This window comes from Cibotium barometz, chromosome 36 (assembly GCF_041138505.1).
Source record: "Cibotium barometz isolate CiBa-2024 chromosome 36, ASM4113850v1, whole genome shotgun sequence".
In the NCBI taxonomy this organism is placed as follows: Eukaryota; Viridiplantae; Streptophyta; class Polypodiopsida; order Cyatheales; family Cibotiaceae; genus Cibotium; species Cibotium barometz.
The window spans coordinates 50274396-50291430 of NC_141081.1; the positions used below are offsets into that span (position 1 = coordinate 50274396).

General features: G+C 41.5%; 1 protein-coding gene and 1 pseudogene across 1 annotated transcript; one reads left to right on the forward strand and one right to left on the reverse strand.

Moving 5' to 3' along the window:
- Window positions 1-11201: 11201 nt before the first annotated feature.
- Window positions 11202-13026, reverse strand: LOC147618018 (uncharacterized). The gene has a single exon (XM_086776262.1). The coding sequence runs from the start codon at window positions 12964-12966 to the stop codon at window positions 11518-11520; it is 1449 nt and encodes a 482-aa protein (XP_086632388.1). The 5' UTR covers window positions 12967-13026; the 3' UTR covers window positions 11202-11517.
- Window positions 13027-13745: 719 nt separating this feature from the next.
- Window positions 13746-15177, forward strand: LOC147618019 (uncharacterized; annotated as a pseudogene).
- The last annotated feature ends 1858 nt before the right edge of the window (window positions 15178-17035 follow it).

The following is a 17035-nucleotide window of genomic DNA, read 5'->3' on the forward strand; positions in this document are numbered from 1 at the left end:
TCATGGCATACATCAAACTACCAACTGTAGATGCATAAGGAACCTTGACCATCTCAGCCTTCTCCTCATCTGATTTAGGACAGTCATCTTGGCTAAGTTCCACATATGGAGACAATGGAGTACTTATTGCCTTCCCCCTCTCCATATTGAAATGCTTGAGTATTCTAGATACATACTCAGTTTGAGACAAGTAAAGCAACCTTTTATCCCTATCTCACATGATACGTATGCCGAGAATATGACTGGCTTCTCCCAAATCCTTCATGTCAAAGTTCTCATGCAACTTTGTTTGTAAAGCATCTACTTCATAGGTGTTCTTCCTAGCTATGAGCATATCATCCACGTAAAGAATCAAGATTAAAAGACTACCATCGACAACCTTCTTCGTATAGAGTCAATGATCCACCTCACTCCTAATATAACCTTGAGACTTCATGAATGCATCAAACTTATGATACCATTCCCTTGGTGCTTGCTTCAAGCCATAAAGACTCTTCTTGAGCTTACACACCAAGTTCTCTTTGCCATTCACAACAAAAACCCTATGGCTGTGCTGCATATAAATATCCTCATGAAGATCACCATGTAAGAACACTCTCTTGACATCCATTTGGACAAGTTCCATGACCTCTCTTGACATCCATTTGGACAAGTTCCATGACCTCTCTGGCAACCAAAGCAAGAACACACCGAAGAGTGGTCATCTTGACTACAGGAGAGAAAATCTCATCAAAGTCAACACCCTTCTCTTGCTTGAACCCTTTGACAACTAGTCTAGCCTTGTACATAGGCCTTCCATCACTCGGTGTGTGACCTTCAACTTATAGACCCATTTGCAAGGCAAAGCATGTTTTCCTTTTGGCAAAGGTACCAAGTCCCAAGTTGCATTCTTATGCAAAGAATCCATCTTTGAATGCATAGCCTTCTCCCACTTAAGCTTGTCATCACGTAACATGCTTTTTTATAACACGAAGGCTCACCACAATCTGTCAACATGACATAATCTGATGATGGAACATATCTATCTGGAGGATGTGTCACCCTTGTACACCTCCTCAACGCCGGCTCAACAATGCCACCATTTTATTCCACTCCATCATGATTCACAAGGGGAAGATTCTAAGCTTGCATACCTTGTGCTTGGTGCCCATCATTCGGTGCATTTGGCACTCTATTATGCACAAGTCCATCTTCTTGAATCACCATTCTACGTATCTCAACAGCAGGTATAGGCTTCTTGTGCAGCTTCTCTTTGTTGAACACATCATGGCTGTGTACAATCTTTTTGGCTTTCGGATCCCACAAAAGATATCCCATTTCGCCAGATTTGCCATATCCAAGAGAATATGCACTTCCTTGACTTCGGGTCAAGCTTATTTCCCATCTCTTTAGGGACATGGCAATATGCTTCACAGCCAAAAACACGAAGATGCCCATAAGACAGAGTTTTCCCAGACCATAGCTCCTTTGGAACCTTCTCATCTAAAGCCTTATTAGGTGACCGATTAATAAGATGAACAACTATATTGACAGCATCCGCCCAAAAACCATTAGGTAATCTAGCATTGGACAACATGCTATGAATCCTCTCTTGAATCGTACGATTCATCCTCTTAGCTACGCCATTCTGTGGAGGATTATATGGAGCAGTCACTTCTCTCTTAATGCCCTTCAAGTCACAAAAGTCCTGAAAGGCTTTAGCGACATACTCTCCACTATTATCTGTGTGTAAGGACTTAAGCTTTTGGCTACAGTAATTCTCCACTAGTGCAACAAACTTCTGAAAGGCTTCATCCTTTCACTTAAGAGGATACACCCACACCTTTCGTGTGTAATCATCTATGCAAAATATGAAGCACCTCCCAAAGACATAGTAGGCATAGGCCCACACACATCAATATGAACCAAATTTAGAGGCTCGCTTTTCCTCTTGCCACTTCTTTTATGTGCTGACGTGGTTTGTTTGCCAAACAAACAATGATCATAAATAGAAAAATCTAAAAAATTAAACTCAAGAATATAGCAAAAACGAGACAAGATTTTCATTCCCTTTTGGCTCATATGGCCTAACCAGAGATGCCACAACGAAGTAGACGGCTGCTTGGTTACTGCACAATGACATGATTTTTAACACACTAGACACATGTACCAGACTTAGAACCACAAGCTACAACAAAAGAACCTTTGGTTATCTTCCATGAACAATCACCAAAAGTAACATGATATCCACCATCATCAAGCTGTCTCTAGTGCTAACCAAGCTGTGGCACATGTCTCACTTTCTTGAGCATAAACGAAGAACCATTGGCAAATATAAGATGCACATCTCCCACTCCAACAATCTCATAAGCATAGTCATTGCCTAGTCGTACGCATCCTTTCCTACTTGCATCATACGAAACAAACCACTCTCTATGTGGAGTAACATGAAAAGATGCACAGGAATCAATGATCCAATTTTGTGACAACAAGAAATGCATAGTCAAGTGTAGAGGCATAGCAAATGTCACCATCATCACTGCCATGGACAATAGTGTTTGCCTCTTTAACCTTTGCCTTGCCTTTGTCATCCTTCTTGGCATCATCATTGGAAAGAGGCTTTTGATAGCTTAGTAATTGCAAAGAGAAGCTTAGTAATTGCAAAGAGAAGCTTAGTAATTGCAGAGAGAAGAAGTGGAAAGAGGCTTTCGATAGCTATGCGGTGACTACCTGCATGCCTTATATGCATATGGGAGTTAGAACATGCAAGAAATGCAGAGGGGGAGGTGAAATTGCGCCATCCAGAGAGTGAGGAGCTTGATTTAGCAGATTCTGGCCTCTATTTTGGGAGGGGGAGGTGAAATTGCGCCATCCAGAGAGTGAGGAGCTTGATTTAGCAGATTCTGGCCTCTATTTTGGGAGGAAAAGGTGCTTTTTGGCTACATTTGCTCCCAGCTCCTTCTTTTCACCTATAATAGGTTAATTGAGACTTGTGGAGCAAGTTTATCCACTCTCTACCTTATCCCACCCCCTGGGCCATGTTCCCCCACTCCCGGGTGACTTCTAACACTTAATTAATATGTTTCGAGGTCGTTCCTAGGTCATTTTGATTCTCGTAAAGCATGTTGGAATCCCTAGATCATTAGCTAATGGCTTATGAATGTATCATTAGCTAATGGCTTATGAATGTCTTTAAGTACTTCTCGTACTTCATGTCCATTCCCGTTGAGCTCTGGCTCCTGTTAAGGTCTTCTGAAGTATTTTCTCTCTCTAGGTCTAGAGAGAGAAAATCATTGTAACTAGCAACATATGAATGTGCATTACTTAGCTAGCAGCTTATGAATGTCTTTGAGTTGATCTAGTGCTCCATTGTCATTTCCGCTGCATCCTAGCTCCCCTTAAGGTCTTATGGAGCATTTTATCTCTCTAGGTATAGAGAGAGAAAATCATCGTTTTAGCTTCATCTAACAACTTATGAATGTACTTCTGCTCTTATGGCCTTCCATAGACCAGCATTACATTCTTGTTAGTTTCCTTACTTTGTTAGAGTCCTTTCATGTACTTTCTCTCTCTAGATCTAGAGAGAGAAAGTCATCTTTTATGAGTCTAACTTTATTTTGATGACACGTATGCATTGTGTGTCCAGCAAAATAAAGTGCTGAGGTCATAAAAACATTGGTAATATATCAAAATGATAATTTGATGACATTACCCCACCCTTAAATCATAGTCGTCCTCAACTATGCTTCGTAAAGGTGCCTTAGCCCATCTTGCTTGGGATCCACATTTAAGCAAAACACTTTTCGCAGTAGATGGCTAATCTACTCGGTGCTTGAGAGACACAGTCTGCCGCAAGCTTGTTCTTTCTTATGTAGCCATGACACCATCCCGTAGTAGATTGCTAGTCTACTCGTCTGTGCTTGAGAGACAGAGTCTGCCCCGCAAGCATGTCCTTCATGTGCATGTCCTTCATGCATGCATATTAAAACATAATGAAGACAAGAGAGACGAGGAAAAAAAACATTTCTTCATTAACATTTTTATACATCGATGTCTTGAGAGGCACTCAACCCCTGGGAATGAGCTGCGGCTCCATCATCCATTTAGAATCGTCAAAATGATAATTTTTAAACTTAATTAAATACTTACGGAGCACCTTACCATTTTGCAACAACTTGTCCTTGTGCCTAAGGATTGCTTCAGGCTACAATATCTCCTCAAGCTCATCAAATTCAAGAGGATCTTCATCGATTGGTTTCGTAGGCAGAACACCTTTCAAAGGCTTCAAGAGGCTAACATGAAAGGCATTGTGGACCTACCAATGGGTTGGCACCTTAAGCCTATAAGCCGTTTCATTGATCTTTCCCTGAATTTGGAATGGCCCATAATACCTTTTGGCCAGCTTAGCATAAAACTTTTGATGACCCGTAGACTCACCTTGCCAATTCTTGCCCGAGGTTTGCCTTAGATGCGGGCCTTTGGGATTTAAGGAGTACCCATTCGTCATCCTTAAAAGCAATAGCTATTCGATGCTTATCAGTTGCTTGCTTTTTCTTTTGCTGCGAGGCACAAATAGCATCTTTTATCTTCTAAAATGCTATCTTGATGTCCCTTACATACTCATCAGCAGCATCAAAAATCTTTTCCTTCATTCGTAGAATGGGGGGCGGCCTTCCACCACCTCAAATGGAGTTTTTCCTGTGGAAGAGTGAACAGTATTGTTATACACATACTCGACTAAAGGAAGATACTTATCCCATTGATTCTTCTCTGTGACTTCATTCACATAACATTTGACAAGATCAAGAATCGTGGAGTTAACTATCTCGCTTTGCCCATCCGTTTGAGGGTGATAAGCAGAGGAGAAGTTAAGCTTAGTTCCCAAATTATCAAAGAGCCCCTTCCAGAAGAGACTTGTCATGCATGGGTCTCTATCTAAAACTATAGAGCTAGGTAGCCCATGATACTTAAAGATTTGAGCAATGAAGAGGTTAGCCACATGATGGGACTTAATGCTCTTTTTGACAAGTATGAAATGTGCTTGTTTACTAAACCTGTCAACTATTGTCCAAATACCTGTATTTCCTTGTCTGGACTTAGGAAGACCAAAAATAAAGTCCATTGAAATACTCTCCCAAGGAGCTTTTGGTATTGGCAATGGTTGTAGCAACCCTTGTTGCTTGCCTGTATCGTACTTGATCTTCTAACATATCAAGCATTGGGAAACATGTTCTTGAATGTCCTTTTCATTGAAGGCCAGTAGAAATATGTATCCATAGCACTTATGGTAGCTTGAATTCTGCGATGTCCCGCATAAGGAGGAGCATGGGATTCATTCATAACCTTCTCTCGGAGCTTCTTTGTCACACATAACTGTGAGCATGTAAGAGAAATCCATCTTTTATTATATATGGATCTTGGCTCTGCCCACTGGTTAGTTTAGACATTACATCAACAAAGTCTAAATCAGTAGCGTACGCATCTAACATGCTTGTTAGATCCTGGTGATATGCTATAGATACAGCATTCGCTCTTGGTCGTCATGATCTAACATGCTTGTTAGATCCTGGTGATATGCTATAGATACAACATTTGCTCTTGGTCGTCTCATGAGAGAGCATCCGCTACATGTTATGCTTACCTGGAATGTGAGATATATAAAAATAAAATTTAGAAAGAAAATTAGCCCACCTCATTTGTTTATCTGACAATTTGGTATGTGTCATAAAGTACGTGATACTTTGATGGTCTATCCGGATAATAAAGGGCGTACCCAGAAGATAATGCTTCCAAGAATCTAAGGCATGAATTACTGGAAGTAATTCCTTTTCATAGATGCCTAGGATTCTTTCTTCAGGATGCAAGTGGCGACTTTCGAATGCAATAGCATGTCCCTCTTGTAAAAGAACAACCCCTAAGCATTCACCACATGCATCACAGTGGACCTCAAATGGCTTGGAGAGATCTAGAAGCACTAGAACAGGCTTTGTTTCCTTAGCAATCCATTGAAATTTAACCTTTTTCTTTGTTAAATCATGGAGAGGACCTGCTATCAAAGAGAACTTCTCTATAAATCTTCGATAGTAAGAGCACATGCCAATAAAGCTTCTTAGCTCAGGAAGATTCATAGGTTGAGGCCATTCTTCTATTACCTTAAGCTTCTCGAGATCCATGTAGATCCCTTCTTTAGAGATAATATGGCCCAAATACCTTATTTCTTGCAAAAAGAATTCACTCTTTTTGCTATTTATGTAAAGCTTATTATCTCACAGTTCTTGAAAAACTACTTTGAGATGTTCCTTGTGCTCTTCTAAAGATTTGGAGTAGACTATGATATCATCAAAGAATACCCCCAGGTAACCTCGATGCTTTCGAAAAATATGTTCCATCATTCGATTGAATGTGGCTGGTGCATTTGTGAGTCCAAATGGCATCACAAGAAACTCATAAAGACCAAACGTCATGCGAAACGCGGTCTTATGTGTGAATATCTTCCGGTACGATGTAGATCCTGATGATAACCGCTCTTGAGATCTATCCTACTATAGTCAAAAGACCCTTGAAGCTTATCAAAGAGATCCTCAATCCTTGGAACCGGGAACCTGTTCTTGATAGTATTCTTGTTTAGTGCACAATAGTCCACACACATATGGTATGAACCATCCTTCTTTTGCACTACTAACACTGGAGAGCAGAAAGGAGATGAGCTGGGCTATATCATCCCTTTCTCCAATAGTTCATGTACTTGAGTCATAATTTCTTCCTGCTGGGCAGGAGAGACTCGATAAGGTGGCTTGTTGGGTGGTGCGCTTCTTGGAATAAGCTCTATCTTATGATCATCTACCCCTCATGAGGGAGGTAGTTCACTTGGAATAGAGTCGGTAAAACGGTCTGAATATTCATCTAGAAACAACTTTAAATTTGTATCTACTTTTGATGAATCACTTGTTTCCGACAAGAGAGAGTTATCAACTTTAGAAGAATCTTTGACAAAAATCATATACAGAGAAATAGCAAACTTCATTGATTTATGTAAAGCTTCCTTAGATAGATAGAATAGGAATCATATGTCCCTTGTCGTTAACTTCTAAGTTAGTCTCTCTACCTTTATGCTTAATAGCAATTACTCTTTCTGGGAACTTAAGATGAGCTGCCATCCTATGAAACCATGGCACACCCAACAAAACATCTTGGTTCTTAAGAGGGGAAATGAAGAAATCCTCTTGATCAACATAGCCCTGCACATGCAGTCGGAGCTTTCCAATCAAGGGAGTGACTAGGACTATTGGACTATCAAAAGCACCATCAACATCCATAGTAAGACCCATTTCATGTGTGTGGATGCCCAACTTCTCCGCTAACTCCCTTGATATGAAGTTGCGATTTGAGCCTGGGTCAAACATGATGAGACAATCTTGATCATGTACTTTGCCCATGCATAGCATTGGCATGATACTTCGTCTTCTTTGGCCTCTTGGTTCTCCCGAGTGAGAATCATGGATGCTTAGGGCTTATCCTTTTTAGTCGATCTCGAAGGACAGGCTCGATAAGAGTGACCTTGTTCCCCACATCTAAAGCATCGATTCTCGCTTCGATAACATTCCATCTCTGAGAGAGAGAGACGGTTTTGACCTTTATAGGGGCCTTTGTCTTTCTTTTTGTTGCCTTTGTTACGCTTGCCATTAGGAGCTTTATCTCTTGATTGAAATCTATCTCCTTTGTCCTGTGCTTAGACCCCGACTTTGTAGTAGGAAGAAAAATCTTGGTTGCTACCATCGTGTGGTGTATAAGCTCAGAGGTAGATTTGGGCTTCTGGGCATTGACATGAGTGTGCATATCTTCAGGAAGCCCCGCACAGAATTACTGCTTCTGCTCAGAGAAATCTATCTGCTTGAAGATAGTGGCTTTGAGATGCAAATCCCAAAACTTGTCCACATACTTTTGGATAGTTTCCCCTTGCTCCAGCTTGAAGCTCCTCATGCTGTGAGGACAACTTCCTTTGCATCATCGGTGAGGAATTGCTTCAGGATAGCAATCTTGCACTCTCTCCAGGACTTTGGTGCTTGACCTTGAGCTCTTAGACTAGCCCACCATTGTCTACCAGACTTGTGGAAATTCATAGCAACATTTCTGAGCGCTTAGATTGATTTGTAAAGTATTATCCGTATTTTCGTAAGTTCTATCGTAAGAAAGGAAGGTGATGCTTTTCCCTCCTTCCTTGAACTTTTGGAGGGGGGAGATCTCTTCCAGGTGGGATATGAATGTCTATGCCCTCTTCTTCTGGAAGAAGAACTTGCTTCGTGTGCTCTAAAAAAAGAGTTGGAAGAATTGGATGGAGAAGGAGGAGAAGGTGATTTCCTTCTTCTATGACGAGGATGCCTCCTCTCATTGCTTCTCTCTCTGGAAGAGCTAGATCTTGGGCTGTGACATCTTCGCTTCGTGGTACGAGGAGGGGAGCGCTTCGGACGTCGTCGTCTTGGTGGCAACTCTTCATCAGAGTGCTCACGACGTTCCGAGTTGTCCCCTTCATGTTGCTCATCATGGTTGTCACTAGCCTTCTCTTCTCTTGGTTGTGGTTCTTGGCTTCTTCCAGAGGCATGTCTTCGTCTCCTTTCAGTATGAGACCGCCGATGCCCATCTTGTGGTGATTCCCACCGCTCTAGAGAGCGAGCTCTCTCTTCTCGAGTGGGAGGAATCAACTCATTGACTTGTAATTGGGCTTGCACAGTTGCTCGCAGATTTGGATTATCCTGTGCTTCTTGCAACCGACGTGCCGAATACCTAATTGTCCTTATACTCTCATTAGCTTCATCATCATTAAGAAAATTAGTTCTTTGCCATTCCATGTTATTAGCCTATTGATCCTCAAATCCCATAGTTCTCTCACTTCAGGAATCAAGGAATATAGTCCTTTTTGATACCCACACCAGTTGGCGAGAGTTCCGTCTATAAGCTAAAATAGAGGAGTGGGGCGTAACAGTGCAACTTCCCAGATGGCTAGTCTTTGGAGACTTTCTACAAGCTCAATACTGCTGAAACCATAGGTACCCTCCAAAGAGGTACAGTATTAAGATAGGAGCTCCCCCCAATCTCTAGCACAACAGGAAGAAGGGTAATAGCTCCCAATACTGCTAAAACCATAGGTACCCTCCAAAGAGGTGCAGTATTAAGATAGGAGCTCCCCCCAATCTCTAGCACAACAGGAAGAAGGGTAATAGCTCCCAATTCCTCTTACTTAGGTTATGTACAGACCTAACCTTTCATGGAATACCTGAACTGTTCCTTTCTCCAAAAAGAAAGAAAGCCTAAGCCCTGATACCAATGTAATCGTATTTCTTGGCAAAGACTTAATTTAATCAATAACTGTGAAAGAAAAGCTAATGATTCACGTAAAAGAAAAGATTGCAACAAGAACACAGTACTGAGGGTTGCATTTATGAGGTCGCCCCCCCTCGAAAGGAACTTGTATTAATTTCTCCAATCGGAGAGATTGATTTTTTATTTACTTCTTAAGTGAAAAGTATGCCAAGTATTGACTTTGGGCTTAGTTTGCCTTTTTTCCCTCCTGTAAGAACAGTTTTTTACCAAAAAGAAAAACTAAATTTCAATATTTCCAAGGTTTAAATTGTATCATTATGAACGATTTCCAAGGTTTAAATTGTATCCAGTTGGATATAAGCTAGACTTGATATAACAATCGCATACATGATGTTTTCTGATCTTTTGAAAAACCATGGCCTGAATCACATGTGTACGACCTTATTCCACCAAGCAGTCCGTATAAACAAGCCTTGGCTAATTAGTTAGCATAAAGCATGGCCTTGAGTGGACCTTCGTCTTACATAAATCTACCACAACTTTTTTTGTGCAACTGCAAAAGAAGTGTTACCATTATAAATCCTTTGGGTTGTTGAAGGGGAGATGTATAGCAAAAGACAAAACCTAAAGAATCTACCACATACTCTTTAATTGTGCTATTGCAAAAAGTATTAGCCTCCTGACCATACCTTATAGTCTAGACTAAGGTATCCAATCATGTTGAGCTTCTCCGTCAAGCATGCCCCTTGCGTAGAGAGTGAGAAAGAGAGACAAAGCATGAGAGGGGCGTCAAGGGCTCAGCAAGACAAGCTTGACTAACGAAATACTACGAACAAAAACAACCATTGCGCCTGTTGCCTCTACAATGCAAACTCTCTATTGTTTGTGCCGCCTATGAAAGAAGGCAACAAGAGGGAGGGGGCACAAACACACAAAGCAAGAGGACTGTGCTTTGCTTTTGCCTATGAAAAAAGAGAACGCAAGCACGAGGGAGAGAGTAGTAGTTGTTGGAAAACAAAAAACAAAACAAAACAAACAAAACAAAACAAACAAAACAACAAAAACTAGAAAAAGAAAATTTTTTACAAAACAATTACCTAATTGAAGGAACCTTCCAAAAATAAACATAAAGACACACACACAATCATACAAAGACTTGATCATTAATAAGAACTTAAAACTACTCTACTGAGATACTAATCAATAACGCAAAATAGCAAAACAAAGAACTATAAACTCTAGTCCTAGAGCACTTACAAACAAGAACAAAACATTAAGCTAAACTTTAAAAAGAATAGGACTCGAAAGTGCAACCTTTAATTCCAATGTTTGTCCAGACATGAAGTGTAGGTTGATCAACTCTATCATGCATAGCGTGGACAATAAGCTACGACATCCCCACTCACGTCATCAGGTCATCAGTGCCCAAGAGTAGGTGCAGGTTTGTATAAGGTTATTTCAAAAGAATATACTTTATAAAACCAACGAGCTGAGTTTCTATCACTCTCCAGAGGTGATGGGCATACTCAATCATGATAGAGTCTAGCACTCCAAGACTACTCTATGTCAACAAAGAAACACAAACATAGGAAAGAACTAAACTAACTCTATAATCAGTTGGAGCAAGAAAGAGTTACAAATCAAACTTAAAAGACTAAACAAAGTTTACTTTGAGTTAGAACATCAACCCCTACTTTAAGATGGAACAAGCCACATTTACAAAAAGAGCCTTGAACTAAGAATTAAGTGGGTTTTTCAGCTCCCCACTTCTATAAAACTTGCTTTGTATCATTCTAAACGTTCCAAAAGCTGAAATACCAAAGATGAACTTACTTTTTATCATTTTAAACATTCCAAAAGTTGAAATCAATCATGATGATGTAGAAAACACTGCCAACATCCCAAAATGAAAGCCAAGTCATACATATGAATGATTAAATAAGCCTATAACAAGTGAAGCCATCAAATTGCACCACGTTTAACATTACACCAAACATCCAAGAAAGATGTCAAGCTTGATTGTCCCAAGGATATCTCATTGAAATATCTATCCCAAAAAAAAAAAAAACATGTGCAACCCAAGGAGACACCGAGATATCTATCCCAAAAAAAACATGTGCCAGGGCAAACTTACATGCATCACACATTGAACTATATGTGCTCATCCACTTCATGCACTCTTGTTCCCTTTCTCCTCTGCTGGTGTCTCACATACACCACTCACACCGGCTCAGCCTTAACTGGTCCTTCTGTCTGATATAAAGGGCCATAAGCCTCATATGACTTATTAGACATGCACTCTTGAATTTTCGCAATCCTCTCCTTTGCCGTCACCAGCTTTCCTTTTTCTTTCACCAGCTTCATCCATGAAAGTGGCCAAAACCACAGCCTAGAGAGCCTTTCGACTTCTGCAGAGATTTCCAGGACCTCATTTCCATAGGCCTCAAGCACCAAATCGGCATGCATTTCCCGGCTGCGGCCGGAGATAAAGTACACCTTTTTCTTATAATACAGAATGCAGGGTTCAGACAGTACCTTGTCTAGGTCAGGGACATAGTACTTCTGGAGAGCCACCAATGACACGCCATTAGACCCTGCCACTAAAAGCGTGAACCAAAAACCTACATCACGGAAATCCCTGCGTTGCCTCTCAAATCTGGCATGCTTTTCTGTGAACTGCTCCATTAAATACTCTTCTGTGGCGAGGAGGTCGCCATGCAGATACTCAGTTGGGCATGTCCCTCCGAGGTAGAGACACTTCTCAACATCCAGGTTATACTTATCTGGGTGGGTACTCATGAACTTTCTCAGAGCCTCCCTTATCTCCTGAGCGCTTGGAGGATAACACAGCACAAGTCGACCTCTGGTTCTGGTATCAGAGTTGGAAATTAGCCTGGTACTCTGCTCAGACCCCATCAAGATTACCCTGACGCGCTTACCATCAGCTTGCTTCTTCGCCCATGAAACTAGCTGTAAAACATCTGCTTCAGCCAGCTTTTCAATATGGTCAACTATGAAGACCAGATGCTTTCGTCTAAATAGTTTGACCCAGAAAGCCAATTCGCTAAGGATTTCCAGTCCTGACTCAGGACGCATCCATGACATAAAAAGACTTCTGTACCTTTGATTGATAGTCGCCTGTATGGCTTTGAAAGACTGTTGTGCAGCCCCGTCAAGATAAATTGCTGCTCCCCTATCCCTTGCAGCATCACATAACTGTGTAGTCTTACCGATTCCAGGCCATCCAACCATCATATAGAAAAATCCATCTGGAACTTTGTCCAGCAGAGCTTTAGTATCCATATTTGTAGAAGGGATCCACATCTGGTCTTCCCCATGATTCATGCTTGGGACATCTCCCCGGCATGCCAGATATACACAGTAACCCTCATTCGCAACCACCACCGTGAAAACAAGGCCCAGAACTGAACACCAGAACTTCAACCTGGAAGGGGAAGATGCGAGAGGAAGGCCTGCGGAGGAGGATGGGGTAGAGGAAGATGTGACAAGTCGACGGAGAGAGAAGGCATCCCTGTGGTGAAGCATGCCTGTGGTGATGTGGGGCGCATCCCGGAAGCCACCCCCCTGTGGTGAAGCATAGGTGTGGCGGGCCGAGGATGAGAGAAGCCGAAACTGGATACGGGCACTGGAGGTTAGAATCCGCCTCATCAATCGACTGTGCAGTTCGAAGTGCTCGAAAACAACCTAGGGTTTAGGCCGCCGCCATTGTGCCCAAACCAATAAATTGAACCCCCGTCGGATTTGGGCAGTTTAGGATACACACCTGACACCGCCAAAAGCTCCGGCCTTTTGCACGCCTAGTTGGCAGCTGACTCAGCTCCAAATCCTTACAGTGGGCCCCTGAGCTTTGAGAAGGCCCTCATATTCCCGGTACTTTATATGGATTCGAGGGGATATGAGATGACGGGAAGGCCTCATGTAGGGCATACATGTGTGCACCTTAGAGCTGGACCCAGTGTTATGTCCTTGCAACCAGTGCAAATGGGCGGAGCTACGACAACGTCGTGTAATGATGCAGCATGTGGAGGAATACGGACAGTTTGATCCCACCATTATTGATCAAGTGGTTGCACAACATATTTCATTGGTAAATTGATCGTAGTACGTGGATGTCTAAAGACTGTGTGGATCTTTAAATTTACGGACAGTTTGATCCCACCATTATTGATCAAGTGGTTGCACAACATATTTCATCGGTAAATTGATCGTAGTACGTGGATGTCTAAAGACTGTGTGTATCTTTAAATTTATATGTGGGCTATGCTTCTCACAGGACTCCAACATTGGGGAAGCGACAAGAGTCCTGCAACCAGTTAGGCGGGTTTGCATGCGGTCTGCGGTCCAACCAAGTGGCGGGCACTAAAGGTTTGCAAAATGCTATGCCTATGGCTCTTGATGTGAATGCCAATAAATATCCACACGTGGAGATGCTCGAACAAGAGATGGATGACATGCTCGAGGCAATTTTTGAGGCAAGTGATCCTGTGGCCGAGGGTATGAAGCAAGAGGCTCGTACACCCTTATATGAAGGCTCGAGGATTTCCCGTCTCTGAAGACAGTCCTTACGTTGCTAAACCTTCAAGGGTCATTTGGTTGGAGTGATAAAAGCGTCACAGAGCTATTCAGGTAATGTGTGTGCATGTTTTAAACAAACGACTATTGCATCTTTACAATGCTTGCTCGATGTTCAACGTGGTGTGACGTGTAGGCTTTTGAAGAATCACATATTGCCGTCTCAGAATACAATGCCGAGCTCCAGAGATGATGCAAGAAAGATACTCCGAAAGCTGGGCGTAGACTATAATTCCACACATGCTTGCCCCAACGTGTCCTCTTTCAAAGGGAGTACAAGGACTTGGAAAAATGTCCAAAGTGTGGTGCTGACAGATATCGTAAAGATCTTTGACGGGAAACTATGCCGGAGAAGGTCTTGAGGCATTTTCCACTAATACCGCGCATTCAACACATGTTCAGGTGTAAATCAATTGCAAGCCTTATGTCTTGGCACTCCCAAAATCGCTCCACGGATGGTGTGCAACGCATTCTTGCAGTTTGCATGGCATGGAAACACATCAAAGAGACTTGGCTAGATTTTGCAAAAGAGCCCTCGGTATTTGCGGCTTGGTTTGGCAATGGATGGAGTTAATCCATTTGGTCAGCGCCGCTCGACAACATATAGTGTGTGGCCCATAGTTGTTGTGAACTACAACATTCCACGGTTGACGACAAAGAAGGGGCATTTGATATTCAGCTTGCTAGTGCTTGGTCGTTACAAGGTAAAGAATATGGATGTGTATCTACAATCGCTTATAGATGTGTATCTATAATCGCTTATAGATGAGCTCAAGGAGTTGTGGTTCGACATCAAGGTGAAAGACAAAAGCAGGCACATATTAGAGGCATACTTATGTGGACTATGCATGACTTTTGTAGCTATGGGGAGTATTCAGGGCTTGTCACTAGTGGCTACCATGCATGTCTAGTTTGTGGGCCAAGACTGGATGCACGAAGGTCACGTGCACTTAAAAAGATGATATTCCAGGGCCATAAATGTCATCTAAAGCCACATGAATTGCGTGAAGGATTCATCGGGCGTCGACCTCCACATATGGTCGCGAGAGACATTGGCAAGCCATGAAGGCGCTTGATGAAGGGCTCCCCAATGGGATGAAGAGGTATTCTATTCTATTTCAACTACCTTATTGGACAAGTCTTTGCATCAACCATCTCTTGGACCCAATGCATATCTTCAAAAACGTCGAAAGTTTGTTGTGGGACCACATCAATGGTGCAAAGGATTCACATGCAGCAAGAGCAGATCTGCACAAGAGGTTGGAATCATGGACCCACCATCTCTGAATTTCACTTTGTTGCCCCTCTTTGGCACCTTCTTAAATCATTTTAACCAGTCATTGTCTCTAAAGTCTGCCTCAGTCAATATTCATGCATCCACTACAGAGTCGGTAAGGTCATATACTTCGTGTGCTTGGGCTTTGTTCATGCAAAACATAGTCTTCCTCTCAAAATGCACATATGGAGGACACCAACACATCTTGCCCTGCAAAATTCAGGATAAAGAAACCATACATCAATGCATGGAGAAGTAGCCAACAAAAATAAAGTACATGAATGCATGGACAAGCCAGTAGCCAACAAAAAAAAAAACATACATGAATGCCTGCACAAGTAGCCTTTCACAGTAAAGTACAGACCTATAGCCTCTCACTATAAAGCCAAAAAAAGAAAAAACCATACATGAATGCATATACAAGTAGCCTCTAAGTGTAAAGAACATGAATGCATGTACAGGCATCTTGTCCATGGACAATGTCACCCAAGTTACCTGCACCTATATTAAATCATCTTTTTCTGTATGATTATTAGGTAACAAGACTTTTTACAGCTAAAATTTCATACAACAAATGATTTATTTCAATGAGGAAAAAAATATTGAAATACTATGAACCAAAAGCACGTTGCAGGGATGAAGAGGTTAAGCTAAAAGCAATGGATGGGTTTATGGTTGGTGAGGTAGATGGGGTTTAGATACAAGTTCTTGATAGTGGCACAGTTGGTGGTGAATCTTTGCAAGTGAGTAATCTGTATGCCTGCACAAGAAATTAAAAGAAGGTATACAAGTGGTTTGCTTTCAATACATAGAAACCAATTAGTCCGGGCTCTCATCTTGACACACATACATCAATAGTTGATTACCTTGTGAGCGCGGAAATCTATGATAGACAAAAGCACGTAATTCAAATTAAACTAGAATTAAATATTGCAATTATAAAAAACTGAAAGAACATTAAAATAGAACACTGCACAAACGCAAATTGTTCATAATTGACAACAACGATACAAAATTTTTAAGAAACGGGATCTTGTAAAGTAAGAATAATGGAATTAATTAATTATTTTTATGTATGTGCTACAACCTTAAGGGTCAGATAGTCAGGAAAGGTTTTCATTGGGCACTATTGAGCTCTAATATGTTAATTATGATTTTTGGTGGATTTGAATGCATGAAAGGACTTATTTTAAGTGATACAATTCGTCTAAGCCTAAAAAAGTAAAAATTAAGTCGCTTTTATAAAAGTCACATTTACGGCTATTTGGAGCATAATTTTACAGTTCTACTAGACCTAGATCACGACTCTAGACAGCACAACTCTGCAGTTGATTAGGGAAGTTTTTATGTTGATTATTTCTTAATTTACTAGAAAAGCTATTGGCCCTCTACTTGCTTTATTTCTTCTGAGCCTTCTTTGAAGGAGTGGCAGATCAACGGAAAGTTGATTGGCCCTCTACTCCCTTTATTTCTTCTGAGCCTTCTCTAAAGGAGTGGCAGATCAACGGAAAGTTGATTGGTCACAAAGTCAAGATCAAGAGGGTGGAAGTGAAATGGCTGTCTTGGATGGTAGAAAAGTGGAAGAGGGCAGATTGCAGGGTGACATTGTATTATTGCAAATTGAACAAAAAGTTACGGAAAGCTTCAGTGTCTGGAAGACTCAATTTATTGTTGTGGAGGATATTGCACCACAAACTGCCTATCAAGGAGCTTACTGCCAGATGGGGGGAAGGTAATCCCATGTGCCCTTGGTGCAAAAGTGGGAAGGAATCATTAAGGCATTCTTTGTGGGATTGCAAAGTAGTACATCATGTATGGATAAAGGTGGAGAAGTTCCTATCCCAATGTGGAGTACTTGATAAAATTAAT

Excerpts from the sequence above, each read along its gene's own strand:
- LOC147618018 (XM_086776262.1), bottom strand. The coding sequence starts at position 12,966 with ATGAGGCGGATTCTAACCTCCAGTGCCCGTATCCAGTTTCGGCTTCTC.